This window comes from Galleria mellonella, unplaced genomic scaffold, assembly GCF_026898425.1.
Source record: "Galleria mellonella isolate WM207_F2 unplaced genomic scaffold, CSIRO_AGI_GalMel_v1 utg132, whole genome shotgun sequence".
Taxonomy (NCBI): domain Eukaryota; kingdom Metazoa; phylum Arthropoda; class Insecta; order Lepidoptera; family Pyralidae; genus Galleria; species Galleria mellonella.
The window spans coordinates 6,363,086-6,378,395 of record NW_026441989.1 but is presented as its reverse complement, the minus strand read 5'-3'; the positions used below and the strand labels follow the sequence as shown (position 1 = coordinate 6,378,395).

At 43.1% G+C, this 15,310-nt stretch overlaps 1 protein-coding gene across 2 annotated transcripts in view; it reads left to right on the top strand.

Moving 5' to 3' along the window:
- LOC113518403 (lachesin) overlaps positions 1 to 11,921 on the top strand; it is a 97,346-nt gene extending 85,425 nt beyond the window's left edge. Inside the window, exons 8-9 of one of the 2 annotated variants that reach the window (XM_031913331.2) lie at positions 9,108 to 9,278; positions 9,918 to 11,921. In XM_031913331.2, coding sequence (XP_031769191.1) covers positions 9,108 to 9,278; positions 9,918 to 10,144 — 398 coding nt within the window. In that variant the 3' untranslated portion in view covers positions 10,145 to 11,921. The remainder of the gene's footprint in view (positions 1 to 9,107; positions 9,279 to 9,917) is intronic. The other variant, XM_026903309.3, reaches the window with a different exon arrangement.
- The last annotated feature ends 3,389 nt before the right edge of the window (positions 11,922 to 15,310 follow it).

Here is a 15,310-nt window from a genome sequence, read left to right as displayed (position 1 = left end):
ACGCTCCAACTTGCGCGCGTGCTGCATCATATGGCCGTCGAGCATAACCGCGGTCGACGCGTAGTCGGTGTTTTTCTCGATATAGAGAAAGCGTTCGACCGCGTGTGGCACGACGGCCTAGTGTACAAACTGTTGATGCACACTAGCACGCCGCAAGCCTACGTGCGGGTAATCGACAATTTCCTTCGAGGCCGGAACTTTTATGTTTCGGTAGAGGGCGTGGACTCAGTCGTCCACCCAATCGCCGCCGGAGTGCCGCAGGGCAGCTGCATTTCCCCAGCGCTATACGCGACGTACACGGACGACATTCCCACCTTGAGGGATGAGCTCCTCGAGGGAGAGAGCGATGTCGTCCTAGCGCTATTTGCCGACGACAGTGCATACTTCATGTCTTCGACCAATGCCAACTACGCTGCACGCAGAATGCAGCGTCTGTTGAACCGCCTGCCTGAGTGGCTCGATAAGTGGCGCACCTCCGTTAATGTGGGGAAAACGGTAGCGCTACTGACTCGAAGCCGCTCACATCATCCGCCGCTTCTCCAACTCCGTGGGTCACCCATCTCATGGGAGCGCACAGTGCGTTACCTAGGGGTAGAGATCGACCGGTCGCTGCATATGACAGCACAGGTTAACCGCGTGGTCACACAGACCAGGACCGCGCGGGCCATGCTGCGACCGGTCCTACAGTCCAATCTCTCGCTGCGAACGAAAATAGGCATATACAAGACTTATATTCGTTCGCAGCTGACGTATGCCTCCCCCGCATGGTACGCGCTGTGCTCCAACGCACAGAGGCGGCGCATGCAGGCGCAACAGAACTGCGTTCTGCGTATGTGCGCAGACGCGGGTCGTTACGTACGTAACGACGTAATTGCCCGAGATCTCGCGGTCCCCTCGGTGGAAGAGTTCGTCCGCCGGCTGGCACGTACAATGTTCAGCCGGGCGGACGCCAGCCACCACCCGCACTTGAGGGACCTAGCCCCGCTCCACGCGCGCCCACCGGACGCGACACGCGCATTGCCGCGAGATCTCCTGCGCACAGCAGGCACAAAGCAGGGCGACGGTTAAACCGGCCCTGCACGGTCGACGACACAGTATATAATACTCTTTCTTCCCCCACACTTTATTCCCTCAGCCGACGCTATTTACAATAGCGTCGGCTCGACCCCACGGGTCGAAAATTAATGACGCACAGGCGGCAGCCTGTGCAGACCGCCCGGGTAAAGGGTGTACACCCGAGGCCCGCACCTGCAACCCTGTAAAGGGTTGCGGATGAACCCTTCTCTCTCTCGAGCGGCATTCGCTTCCGAGCAGCGACGCACTACACTCTCGAGAAGAAATAGGACAAGAAGAAAAATACTCTCTTCAGACGGTACCGGAGGCTTCAGAATAGTAATCGCTGCGTTTCACTCCAGCCTGAACCAACGCCCCTACAGTCCACGCTCACCGAACGGCAGTCCATCCCGTTCATCGTGGTCCTTCGAGAAGCCGGATTGCTGGAGGAACACCGTTGGTACATCGAGAAGCCGGATTGCTGGAGGAAGACCATTCTGAAGCCGGATCGCTGAAATGCCGACTACGAGAAACATGAAGTCGTCGCAGCAGAAAATCGCCGTCACCGAAGCCACAACGTCCGCCGCCACGTCGACTACGGCCGCCGGAACGCTGTCCGTCGCTGCCACGTCGTCCGTTGCTGCCACCACGTCGTCTGCGGCTGTCAGAATGTCATCTGTCGCTGCCACGTCGTCTACCGCCGCCACCACATCGACTACGAACACGTCCGGCGATACGACGACCACAGGAGCCACGGAGACTACCGAAGCCACAGGAACGACAGAGGAGACAGCAAGGAAGAAGGAACCGAAGCACGGCACGGCACGCACGGTTCGCACCACGGCCTCACAGAGGAAGAAAGCTCTGGCCAAGGCACGGGAGGAGCTACTTCGAAAGGGGGTGGAATTGGCTGCCGCACGTGTCGCCGCCCTGGAAGCCGAATCAGAGGACGACGAGGAAGTAGAAGACGACGACGCTACCGTCAGAAGAGAACGAACGTCGGATTGGGTTCATCGAAGCACGCTAGCACTCACGATGGAGCCGCATGTACCAGAGATAGAAGAAGTCACCGGCAAGCGTCAGGGGTTCGTCCCATCGAGACCCGTTGAAGAGGATTCGAGAGCGCCGCCGCCACAGCCGAGCAGCGACGCACTTCATCGGGACCACGCACGCCACGTTGACCCACATGCCGCCATTCCTACGATAGCAGCAGCGATGCAGTCGATGAAGAAAGAAGAACCGGTGCTGAAGGTGGGCATCGATTGCAATGAGTTTGCGATCGCCATGCAGATGGCCGCTCGCAACATACTGCCCTCCACAGCGTCAAGAGTCACCGAATTGCCAGTCTTCAATGGATCGTCGAGCGAGTGGTTACCATGGAAGATGGCCTATGAAGAAAGCGCAAGTCAACATACAGAACAGGAGAACCTAGCAAGACTGCGCAGAAGTTTGAAGGGGGCCGCAAAGGACGCGGCACGCTCCCTATTCGTCGGGTCTACGACCGCAGAAGAAGTGATGAAGATGTTAGCCGCGAGGTTCGGCCGCCCTGGAGCACTCGTCACAGCCGAACTGAACAAACTCCGCGCGCTACCACGACTCTCGGACAACGCAAGAGACGTCTGCCTCTTCGCAAGCAAGGTGCAGAACGTCGTCGCCACGATACGAGCGCTGAACAAGAGTCACTACCTCTACAACGAAGAAATAGTGAGAAACGTCACAGAGAAGATGCCGTCGGTACTACGCTTCAAGTACTACGATTTCGCCAACGACCAACCGGAGGGACAACCGGACCTCATAACACTCTCTCAGTTCCTGCAAAGGACCGCCGCACGATGTGGAAACTTCGCCCCCGCCGAGGAGATACCGTCCGAAGACCGGCGGGAGTCCGCTCCTAGGAAGACGGCGAAGACATACACGACGCAGGAGAAACCCGCTACACCACCGTGCCCGATGTGTCGACGAGAGGGACACGCTCCATCGGACTGCAAGACGATGAAGGAAGCAGACACATCGGCGAGATGGGAGCTAGCGAAGACTCATAGGCTGTGTTTCCGCTGCCTCAAAGTGAGAAGATTTCGCCACGCCTGCAAGAGCAAGAGATGTGGAGTGGATGAGTGCACGCAGACTCATCACCCTCTGCTGCACACCACGCGACAACAGCCGGAGAATGAAGTGACAACGCACGTCGTCGAGGACAAGTCCGCCGCAGTCGCCGCATCGGCAAGGGAAAACGACAAGATCGCGTTCCTGAAGATCCTGCCGATACGAGTCACCGGTCCCACGGGAACGTGCGACACCTACGCGCTACTGGACGACGGGTCAACTTGCACCATCATCGAGACGGCGGTGGCGGAGCGAATCGGTGCTACGGGTCCCCCCGCACCATTCTACATGGAAGGTGTGGCCGGGGCACGGATCAACGCAGCTCAATCGACGCGTGTCCACTTCAAGATCCGCGGGCGGAATTCACAAGAATACACAGTGGGGGCACGGACGATGGACAGACTGCAGTTATCACCGCAGTTGGTACCGCGCAGCGTCATCAAGGGCTGTCCACGTCTACAAGACATAGAGAGGGAGTTGGTCTACGAAGAGGGCAAACCGACGGTACTGTTGGGGCAAGACAACTGGCACCTACTGCTGGCCCACGAAGTCAGAAGAGGATCCGACACGCAGCCGGTCGCATCACTCACCGATCTGGGATGGGTACTGCACGGTACGAGTCGCGGCAGGGCAAGACAGCAGGTGCACAGAATCAGCCACATAGTGACGACACACGAAGAGGAACAATCGATGGAAGAAATGATGAAGCAACATTTCGCGCTCGAATCGCTGGGGATCGCACCGAAGAGGTCCTACAACGAAGAGGAACGTCGCGCCCTACGCATTTTAGAAGAGAAAACTCGTCCGTTACCGGCGGGAGGATACGAGACGGGGTTATTATGGAAGAAGGACGACCCTGTGCCGCCGGACAACTACGAATCGGCAATGCGACGTCTCCAACTGGTCGAAAGGAAACTCGACAAGAATGAAGAAATTAAGAAGAGATATGAACAGCAAATAGACACGCTACTCAAGAACGGGTATGCTGAAGTCGCCCCGCCACGGAGTTCCCAACGGGTGTGGTACCTGCCACATTTCGCCGTCATCAACCCGCAGAAACCGGGGAAACTGCGGATCGTGCACGACGCAGCAGCCAAGACGAAGGGCATCAGTTTGAACGACATGCTGCTGCCGGGCCCCGACTTACTTCAGTCGCTACCGGGGGTCCTCATGCGGTTCCGGCAACGACGGGTGGCAGTCACGGCGGACATAAAGGACATGTTCATGCGGGTCACCATACGGGAAGAAGACAGGGACATGCAACGGTTCCTGTGGCGAGGAGATCGACGAGAGGGTCCACCTGTGGAATATAGGATGAAGAGTGTCATATTCGGCGCAACATCGTCACCGTGTACAGCGATCTACGTCATGAACAAGAACGCAGAACAGTACAAGGAAGAGTTCCCGGAGGCAGCAACGGCGGTGGTCATGAACCACTACGTCGACGACTACCTCGCCAGCTTCGACACGGAAGAGCAAGCCGTACGCGTCTCAAGACAGGTCGCACAGATCCACGGTCGAGCCAACTACTATCTCCAACGGTGGGCGTCGAACTCGCATCAAGTGCGCGCCGCGTTCTCCGACACCGGCGGGGACAGCGTGGTACAACTCGACGCAGAGAAGATACTGGGGATGGTATGGCGACCTTCTGAAGACACCTTAGGCTTCAACTTCAACGGTCACAAGCTTCCGCCACAGATAGCCAGCGGGGAACAGACGCCGACGAAGAGGGAAGCGCTACGAGCGATCATGTCGCTGTTCGATCCACTGGGCCTCGCCACTCCCATCACCATACAGGCGAAGAAGATACTGCAGGAGACGTGGCGTACCGGTATCGAATGGGACACCGAGCTGCAACCACGGGAAGCGGACGCCTGGCGGAGCTGGATGGACCACGTGCGACGGCTGTCCGCGCTGGAGGTGCCGCGGTGCTACCCGGAGGTAGCCACGGCCGATACAGCGGAGCTGCATACATTCGTCGACGCCAGCTCGGACGCGTACGCCTGTGCCGTGTACTGGCGGGCCGTAAGCGCGACCGGCGAGGTCCACGTGTCGCTGATCGCGGCAAAGGGACGAGTGGCCGCGTGAAGATAGTTCAAGCGACGATAGTCAAGCGGAAACGGGAGAAGAACGCGTACACAAGCTACAGAACGCGACGCAGTTGTCTATAGCATTGCCCGATCCGTCACGTTTTTCTAATTGGTTGAAACTTGTTCGCAGTTCAGCACGGGTATTGCAGTTCATCGACCTCCTGCGACCGACCAGTCAACGCTGTGCCGCCATCCGAAAGAGAAACAAGAAGAAAGAGAGCGCCGACCCCACTTGGACCCGCACGAAGAAAGTCGATAGAGAGAAGACGAAGATGAAAATCAAGAACAGCAATAGTCCATCTGTGTGTTTCATCCCCATAGACACACACTACCTAGATCGCGCGCGACGGCTATGGATTCGCGCGATGCAACAAGAGGCGTTCGGCGACGAAATCGCAGCATTGAAACATGGGAAACAGCTGCCGTCATCCAGTCGACTCATACAGCTGTCAGTCGTCATAGACAACGACGACATTCTGCGACTTCGATCGAGAATAGCAGCCGCCGCCGATCTGTCAGCCGAGCAACGAGAGCCCCCATCGTCGACGGAAACCACGCCTGGGTGCGCCTATACATCGCATGGGTGCATCGGAAACTTCACCACGGCGGCTTCGAGATCACCACGAACGAGGTGCGACAACACTTGTGGGTGTTGCGCCTACGACACGCCGTCCGCAGTGAACTGAAGAGGTGTCAGCTGTGCCGCCTACGAAGAGCAAGACCGGCGCAGCCATCAACGGGCAACCATCCACAGAGCAGGCTGGCGCATCATCAGCGACCGTTCACGTTCACCGGCCTAGACTACTTCGGGCCTATGACCGTGACAGTGGGCCGCACTCACCAGAAGCGGTACGGAGTGCTCTTCACCTGCTTAACGACGCGCGCAGTCCACCTGGAAATCGCCGGCAGCCTCAGCACGGACTCCGCCATAATGGCCCTGCGGCGCTTCATAAGCCGCAGAGGGTGTCCCACTGAGCTATGGTCCGACCAAGGCACCAACCTCAAAGGTGCTGACGTCGAACTGAAGAAAGCAGCCGAGGAAGCCATCCAAGAAGAGTCATCAGTCCATTTCATCCGGTGGCGCTACATTCCCCCGAGCGCACCCTTCATGGGAGGCGCATGGGAACGGTTGGTGCGTAGCGTGAAGACCGCACTAGCCGCTACGTTGAACGAGCGGGCCCCCAAGGAAGAGGTCCTCCACACTCTGCTAATCGAGGTCGAGCACACCCTCAACAGCCGACCGCTAACCCACGTGTCAACATCGGCAGACGACGACAGCGCTCTAACCCCCAATCACTTCATATTGGGCGGTCCATCGCGCGTCCCACTGCCAGGCAGCTTCACGGAGAGCGACGCGGCGGGACACAGGGAGTGGCGTGCCAGCCAGAGGCTAGCTGACTGCTTCTGGAACCGGTGGGTGAAGGAGTACCTACCCGAGTTACAACACCGGCGGGAGCCCCGAGCTACACACGGAGCCATCAAAATGGACGACCTGGTCCTAATAGCTGATGGGACCTTGCCTCGCAACACGTGGCCGCGAGGCGTGGTGGTGGCGACCTACCCTGGACCAGACGGCGAGATCCGAGCGGTCGACGTGCGGACGAACAAGGGCATCCTACGGCGACCCACCAAGAAGTTGATCATACTGCCCACATCGACATCGAGCGACGCGAACACGAGTTGACTCCAGCTACGAGAGCTGCGGCGGGAGATTATGTTCGCGACATTATTTGTATATATGTAATCGTAATTTATAGTTGTTAAGTCCGTAGTTTTAATCGTTTTCGTATACTGTTATTTTTACATAGATTTTACATAGATTTAAGATACCTATAGTGTAAGTTAAATAAAGTATTCTTTGTGCGTTGTTATTATTACCTGCGAATAGAAATAGAAATTGTAAAAACAAATAGAAATAAGTAAATTGTAGTAAATAAATAGACGCTATATGGTACCGTTCTAAAGAGATACGCGTCTCTTTCACTCTCGCCCCGTCCCGCTCGCACAGACTCGCTAACGCGAGTTAGAAATGTTATCGTGCGACCGGGCGGGTATAAAGATAGGCCGCCTCCCGTCGAGCGGCATTCACTTCCGAGCAGCGACGCACTACACTCTCGAGAAGAAATAGGACAAGAAGAAAAATACTCTCTTCAGACGGTACCGGAGGCTTCAGAATAGTAATCGCTGCGTTTCACTCCAGCCTAAACCAACGCCCCTACAGTCCACGCTCACCGAACGGCAGTCCACACCGTTCAAAAGTAAATATTCTATATTTAACTGTAACAAACAGTCAAAAATAGATATTATTTTTAAAAATTATGTTTATTTTTGAACGATGTCTACGAGTATGTATATACAAGCCCAAGAGGTTTAAGTGGTACTAAAAATCCAATTTTTTTAATGTATTTATGTATGATAATTAAATAAAAAAAAACATATGGGAATATTTCTATCGTATATATATATATATATATATATATATATATATATATATATATATATAACATAGACAAAATATACACGTTTCAACAAACAATACAAATGAAAAGTATATATCGCATATATATTCGCAAATTTTGATTGTTCACTGTCTAATTCTTCGATTTCAAAGATTAATATGGCAATCTACGAGATTTTTATATATTGAGCTCATCCCCACCAATTTTATGCCAATTTTTTTATAACAAAATCTTTAGTTTAAGTTTAAAAATGTTTTCTAAGTTGATTACATTTTAAATAGTTAAAATATCTTAGTTAATAATTTAAACCGATAAAAATTACTTTAAACCGGTTAACAGTTTGACCGCATACTAGATATTGATAGTGCATTTGTATTGCATGTAATGGTTCAGACGATGCGATAGTACAACATATTTCAATACGATATCGAGCGGACAAAGGACGGAAGTGAGCGGATATAAATGGTCGGATAGCTTGTGACCACCGAATGTAGGTACATATCGTTTGAAACAAATGCCTAAATGTTAACTAACACCATAAATAATATAGATAGAAGAGGGGCATATTCTTCAAATACAAATTAATGTGTTTTCTCAGACTTTTAAGTCCATGCGAGGCAAACTTCGGTATTCATCTTAGTCTAGTCACAATAAAACATCAAAAATTACACGTGTTCGATTAAGTATATGGTTTGTCTAAAGGAAAATTTTGTTCAAAAATAAAAAAATCCATCATGTTCGCAGGCCTGAAAGGAAAGAATCAAATGGGCGAAGTCGCATTAAATAGCTAGTATTTAATTATAATTTGTCATTAATATTGTTACTATACTAGACATAAAATGGCTAATACTAACTACGTTCATTTATTCTTCAATAAACGAAGATTTCCATGAACAAGAGTCAATACTGTGGTCCCAGCATAGATTAGGTCGCTCCTTTCTTTGCCCGTTGTAAAAGGCAACTAAGGGAATTTAATGGTCGAGGAATAGGCAGCAGGGACCCTCTTAAAATATCGCCAAAACCTAACTGCGGTTGCCAACCCGTCTGCCAAGCGTGGCAACTACTGGCAAAATCCCCCTTACAGGAGAAGCCAACAATAGATAGTTAACGCCTGATGTGATGTAATGTGATAAATATAAAAATGTTATAACGTCTGGATCGACGTTGTAGGTACTAATTTTAAATTATTGTCAATAGCATTCTCCACTATACCATTTTGTAATTTTCATTCATACTGAGACAATGTAACAATATAGATACCGCTGTGCAAAGCAATAAAACGATACTCGTACATATGCGAACACTTACCCGCCATACAAACTAATGCATCAATATAACTTCCCGTTACAGTATGCAATAAAATCCTAAATCACACTCCTCACACAATGTTATTTGTATGCAGGTGAAATGATAATATCGAACGACAAGTACCAGATGAGTGAGATCAATAGCTCGGCGTACAGCGTTCAGATGAAGCTGATAATCCGGCATATACAACGCAGTGATCTCGGTGGATACAAATGTATCTCCAAAAACTCTATAGGTGACGCTGAAGGCAATATTAGGTTATACGGTAAGTAAAAATTATTTGTATATATTTATTAATAAATCGTTCAAGTAGAATCAATTCATATTATTACATGAGTTGCAGTTCCAAATTTTTGTATCTGTATAAATAGGTGAACAGGTAAAGTAATATACCATCAGTACTGTTAGATAGTTACTACACACTAATTTTAGATTATTATAAGAACAAAGTGCATGAGGACAAAACACAAAACAAAAACTGCCTAGATAGTATGCAATATGCCTTATAATGTAATATGCCTCAAAACGGATCAACTTTTTGACAATTGACTCGTTTTTTTATTAACGTTCTATATACTTACGCACACAATGTATGTATTTTGATGTATCTATATTTAATCATTTAATAAATAAAATAAGTTTTATTGCATAAAAAAGAGATAAAGCAAATATAAGTTATGAAGGAATCACTCGTAACTATTTACATATCTCGCAAAATTGTATGAAAAAATTTACCCGCTTTTCTCTAAAAATTTTCTCTCTATCAATATAATCTAAGGATAATAGTTGGCTAATATCCTTCTTTTATTATCAGAGATTCTATATACTATTATATAAATAATTAATAAATTATGATGATTAAATTTACATTACACAATTCCTTACAACAATAACATTTGCACAGAAATGGAGCTACCAAATCGCAAATCTCAGGAGGACGACGAACGCGAGAACTCCCTGGAGGAAACAAACGACGTGCGTTCTAGTCTCCAAGGCTCACTTCGCGAAGGTGGTCCCCGAGCTGAGGATGCCGGTTTCCTTGGCGGCGAAGGACTATCCTCTGGGTCAGCAACCTGCGCGGTCCTATACGCAATCTTTTTAATATCAGCCGCTGTATACGCCGCGTGCTAAACTTTCTCCTTAAAGCCATGCGCAAAGTTAAGCCCCTTGACTAAAAGTAACGCGGTTTATATCATGTATTTATTGTTCTTCCAAGTTTATACAAGATTTTCTCGTTTCTGTGGAATCTAAAATATTGTTATTGAACTTTTTATCATCACTTACTACTAAAGTTTTGAAAATCTTTTCTGTTGTCTTACACTTGTGCATGGCTTGACAATGTACAGGTTAGAGAAGTGTATCCGTCATTGAACATTGGCAACGATATAGTTATTGCCTAGAATAATAAATATAGCTACATAAGACAAGGTGAGGTGATTGTGGCAGTATAATAATTTAAATAGAATATTAATAGTGTTGTTTACGGAACCACGCTTGTAAAGATATTCTTGTATGCTTTCATAATTGATACCGAGAGTGCAATTAGCAACAATTCCATCTGATGCACCTGTGTCTGTTAACCTAAATGTTAATTAAATAATAATTATGCTGTTATTCTAATTTATTAGTCTAAAATTATATGTTATCAGTACTTACGTTTGATAATAACATATTTGACAATTTAAATGTGATTTCTTCTTTACTATATTGTTAAATTTAATGTTATTATTAGATACTTATATACTCAATAAGTTATTTATAACTTATTACGTTTATTTTTAATAACAAAATTAAAATATTACTAACATAAATTATCTTTATTAAACAATGACAAATAAAATTGAAAAATTTAAATAAACAACTTAATTATATTTTTTAACTAAAGAAACATATTTCAAAAAGTTATCAAAATTATAATCTTTTTGGTCAGCTTATGAAAATTAACTTATTACAAAATATATTTGGTAAATATTTTATTACCATTTCGATTACTTTCCATTACGTGATATTGCACAATGTACTTAAACTATTAAACTTTTTGTTTATACATATCCCTATTTTTAACTTAATTATATTTTGTACGCAATTAATTATTGTCTATGAATTAGTGTATCTAAGTATCAACGCAACAACACATAACGTGCTAATACGGAGAAAATGTAGGTACTGCATAAATATTTATATTTGTGACTTAGAATAAAAAATAATTTATGTTGTAAAATATAACTATATTACGTTGTTTAATTTACAACACCAAAATGTATTTAAATATACCTATCATTGTGTCTTTTATTATATTTATGACTTCAAATATCTTTATATAATTTTAAAAAGTGAGTATGAAATAATTGCTTTATGTCATCGAAATATATGTCGTAACGTTGTATATCAAAATTATAAAATGTTAAAATGTATATAGTTAAACATGTAGCTACGTGATTTAAAATAAATTTTGCTCATTTATAATTTTGCAGGTTTGTTTCAGTTTTTGCAATTAATTTAATTACGTTTCAAAGATTGGGTTTAAGCGTTTAACATTATGGATGTAAATTTTTAATGCCATGTTAAAATTATATCTTAGGGTATTCTGTAAATTGTTAATGTTTTAATACTGTTGAATTTTATGAATAATACCTAATTTATAAGCAAGCTGTGACCTAAAACATCATGTCGAATTTTGGTAATTAATATGTTCTAAATATAGTTTTGATAGTATATGATTTGTTATTATAGGTATGTTGTTTTAATTTCACAACTGTATGTAATAAATCTGTAACTAATATGTCAGTTTTTATATAACGGCCTTAAATGAATGTATAATATTGCCTGCGAACAAATATAACGAGTACATAATGTAATAAAATGTTTTTTATTTGTTGATATTAAAATTAATTGCTTTGATTACATATAATATTTGTTTTGCCATCCTATAAATATTCTGTAAGCAGTAATGAATATTTCATATTACGATAAAACTCAATGAACAAAAGTTCTAATCATCAAAATTGTTACTTCACTTAATTATCCGCTAGAAAACCCAAAAGAAACTGTTCTAAAATATACAAATAATACACATAACACTAAAATAATACTATTAATACTTTTGTATCATTTCACTTTAAAATTTACTGTATTCCTTAAATTAAATGGTGCAATAAAGTATAGGTAAGATTGTGTTCCACAAACAAATCAACTTCAGTTGTAGCAAAACCAATTGCTTTGATTTAAAAACTAAATTACTTAGCCGATTTAGATAAAATTTCTATGGGGTCGCCAATTGGTAAGTATATTCTTTCAGATAAAAAAAAAATATTCCAAATCTGTTTATAAGCAACGGAGTTATGAGTAACTAACAAGAAAAGTACAAACGAATTGAGACCCTCCTTCTTTCTGAAGTCAGTTGATAAATAACTACTAACGTGAGAATAGAACCCGAAATTTAGAATTACTGGGCTCCCGAACTGAGTAGGTATAAAAATGAGAGAAAACAACAATTTTGCTCAAATCCATATAACAGACAACAATTACAACAGAACATTTTGTCACGCGCATAATTGAATAACCCGTCCGTGTCTTGTGAGATTCGGGCCCTCATCAGATCTACCTTAATTTAACACTTAGTCAAAATAGACAATTTCGGGAAAGGTCTGACAATATCCCGTGTGTAGACCCTCTTAATAGGTACCTTCGGGCGAGGCGGGTGTAAGTGCGATCTAGATAGATGTAACCGCTGCATTAGCGAAATTACCTGGGGCTCTATTATTTTCATTGCGACAACCCTAGCTTAGTGTTTCGGGTGCAAATGGGAGCTTGTTGGCTGTAAGAATAAATTCATACTTGGTTTGTTTTGAATTTGAATGTTCTTTATTTTCTTAATTCATAATTTAATTACGTACATTTTCAATAAAGTTCAATAAACAGGAGCTTATAAATCGGTTGGTTAAGACCTCTCTGATCATTGAAATGAGCTTGTTTATAAATAACTTTTATATTTATTTGAGTCTTTTTAACTTATTATAGTAATTTATTTGAAGATTATTATTTTTTTTTTATTTTAGGATGTCTATTTTTCAGATATCACGTGAGCCCTACCATGTCTACCTCTAGTTCTTGTAATACGAAATTATGAGTTAAGATTTTTTTATTCTACTTTACATACTACGTGTTATAATTATGAATCTTTGTAAAGGTATTTGAATGTTTGTTACTCAATTACGCTTAAACGGCTAAATGGGTTTTACTAAAAATTGGTATATGGTTAAATTATACCGTTTTTGTAATTTAACATATAAAATATTTTACGCATACAAAGCCACAAGATACACTTAATATATTTTATAAATCACATTTACACTTTAATTATGTACTAGGTAAATACTTAAATATCGACTACTTTGTTTTTTTTTTCTTTTTTACACCCAAATAAAATATACTCCTTTCTTATTTGATTTATTTCATTAAAAAAAAAAAACTGTTGCACTGTTTCTGCTGAGTATATCTTTATTTCCCTTGCATTATCTTATGCAGCATAACAGCACTTTGTATTGCTCGCAAGAGAACACTATCAGAGAAACAGTAATCGTTTGTAATTGAAATCAAAAGCTATATATGTATGAAAGTAAAAACAGACCTAAATACTTATAAAATACAAATAAAATGTTTAATATACGTATATTTAACTAAGTAATTTGTACATAGTTAACGCAAAATTAACAGGCATAATTCTAGCATATCTTATGGGTATTCCGTGAAAGATATACAATCTGGAATAGTTGATAAACAAAGCAGTCTCATGAACCTAATGGAAAATAGTAAGCGTCGCTTGATGTAAACTGCACGATCATAGGATTATGACATAAAATCTATTGCAGTAAGTTATACCTTTATTTAATAATATTTACAAAAGTTGAAATTTGAACGTATTAAATTGATACATAGAACAATTGAGCTAATGCGGCTGCTGTTTCTATTTTACGTCGGTAATTCGAAAACATCTGTGTAATAGGATACATAATGTAAATTTATGACCACTATAAAATTTTTACATCCAATCATTAATAAATCGGTCAAGACAATAGATATTTCTATTGCAACTACCATGCCAAAAATATTATATACAAACATATATAATGACAAATATTACGCCCACTCGTAATAATATTATACATTTAGAACGAGTATGAAAGATGTTTCTCTTTCATCATGTAAATTCTTTATTATATGATCATCCTTGTCATTCACAAATAATACTTTATGAACCACAGATTCAGTAATAAAAATATGAGCTTTGTCTTACAAACGACATGCTTTACCCAGTAATCCGTCTTCCGGCCGTTTCAAACGACGGGACTGCCAAAGGATAGCTGTATCTTTGTTGAGAACAGAATAGAGTGCGCACTAACTCAATAGGCGCGCTTACTCCCAAGAGCATTTGCTACGGTTTGAATCTGTTTGCATCTTAAGTGAGGTGTGCTTACCTATGTCCCTGAGTTTCTATTTACTAAGTATGCATGTACTTAAATAAAAACTTATATACAAAAGAATCATTATAAAACTAGAACTTTCCTTGAATAATTTATGTATATACACGTTTGTACGCTGTTTTTGGTTTCAACTGTGGTATACCCAATCACTTACATGGAGTCAATGGATGCATCTTGCAATCTTTATAACAGTCTTTAAGGGATGCCTATGTTTAGCAGAGGACGGATAATAGTTGAGATGATAATGATGATTCTCAATCACATTTACAAATAGTAAACTCAGCAATAACATTTACAAATAGTGTCAAGGTGAACCATTATGAGTATTTATTAAAAATTGATTACTCGTACACTAATAAAATAAAAACCAGACAAGTGCGAGTTAAACTCGCGTGGAAAAAGTTTCGTACGTTGATGTTATCTATTTGAAGGAAATTGGTTGTAACATATTAATGGGGTAAGCAAAAGGTTATATTTTTCGTTTCAATCTTTTAAACGGTTTTAAAGTTTTTACCATTTGAGATAAGGATTATTTTGGCTCAATCCCTACTATCACCTCTTCTTGGTTACGCTGACATGTCCAATCTTGATGAAACTGAAGAGCTTTTAAACAAGTTAGAAAGATTACAATATTTATGCATACGTTTTATTTATAGTCTAAGTAAATACGACCATATCTCTGCTTATAGAACTAGATTAAATAGAAAAAATCCTTTTTATATTCTATTCTATACAACCCTTCTTCTCAGTCCTATTTTTGTGAAAGTTTTGATTTCCAAGTTCTCGATGGTATACGTATATCCACTCGTTCGAT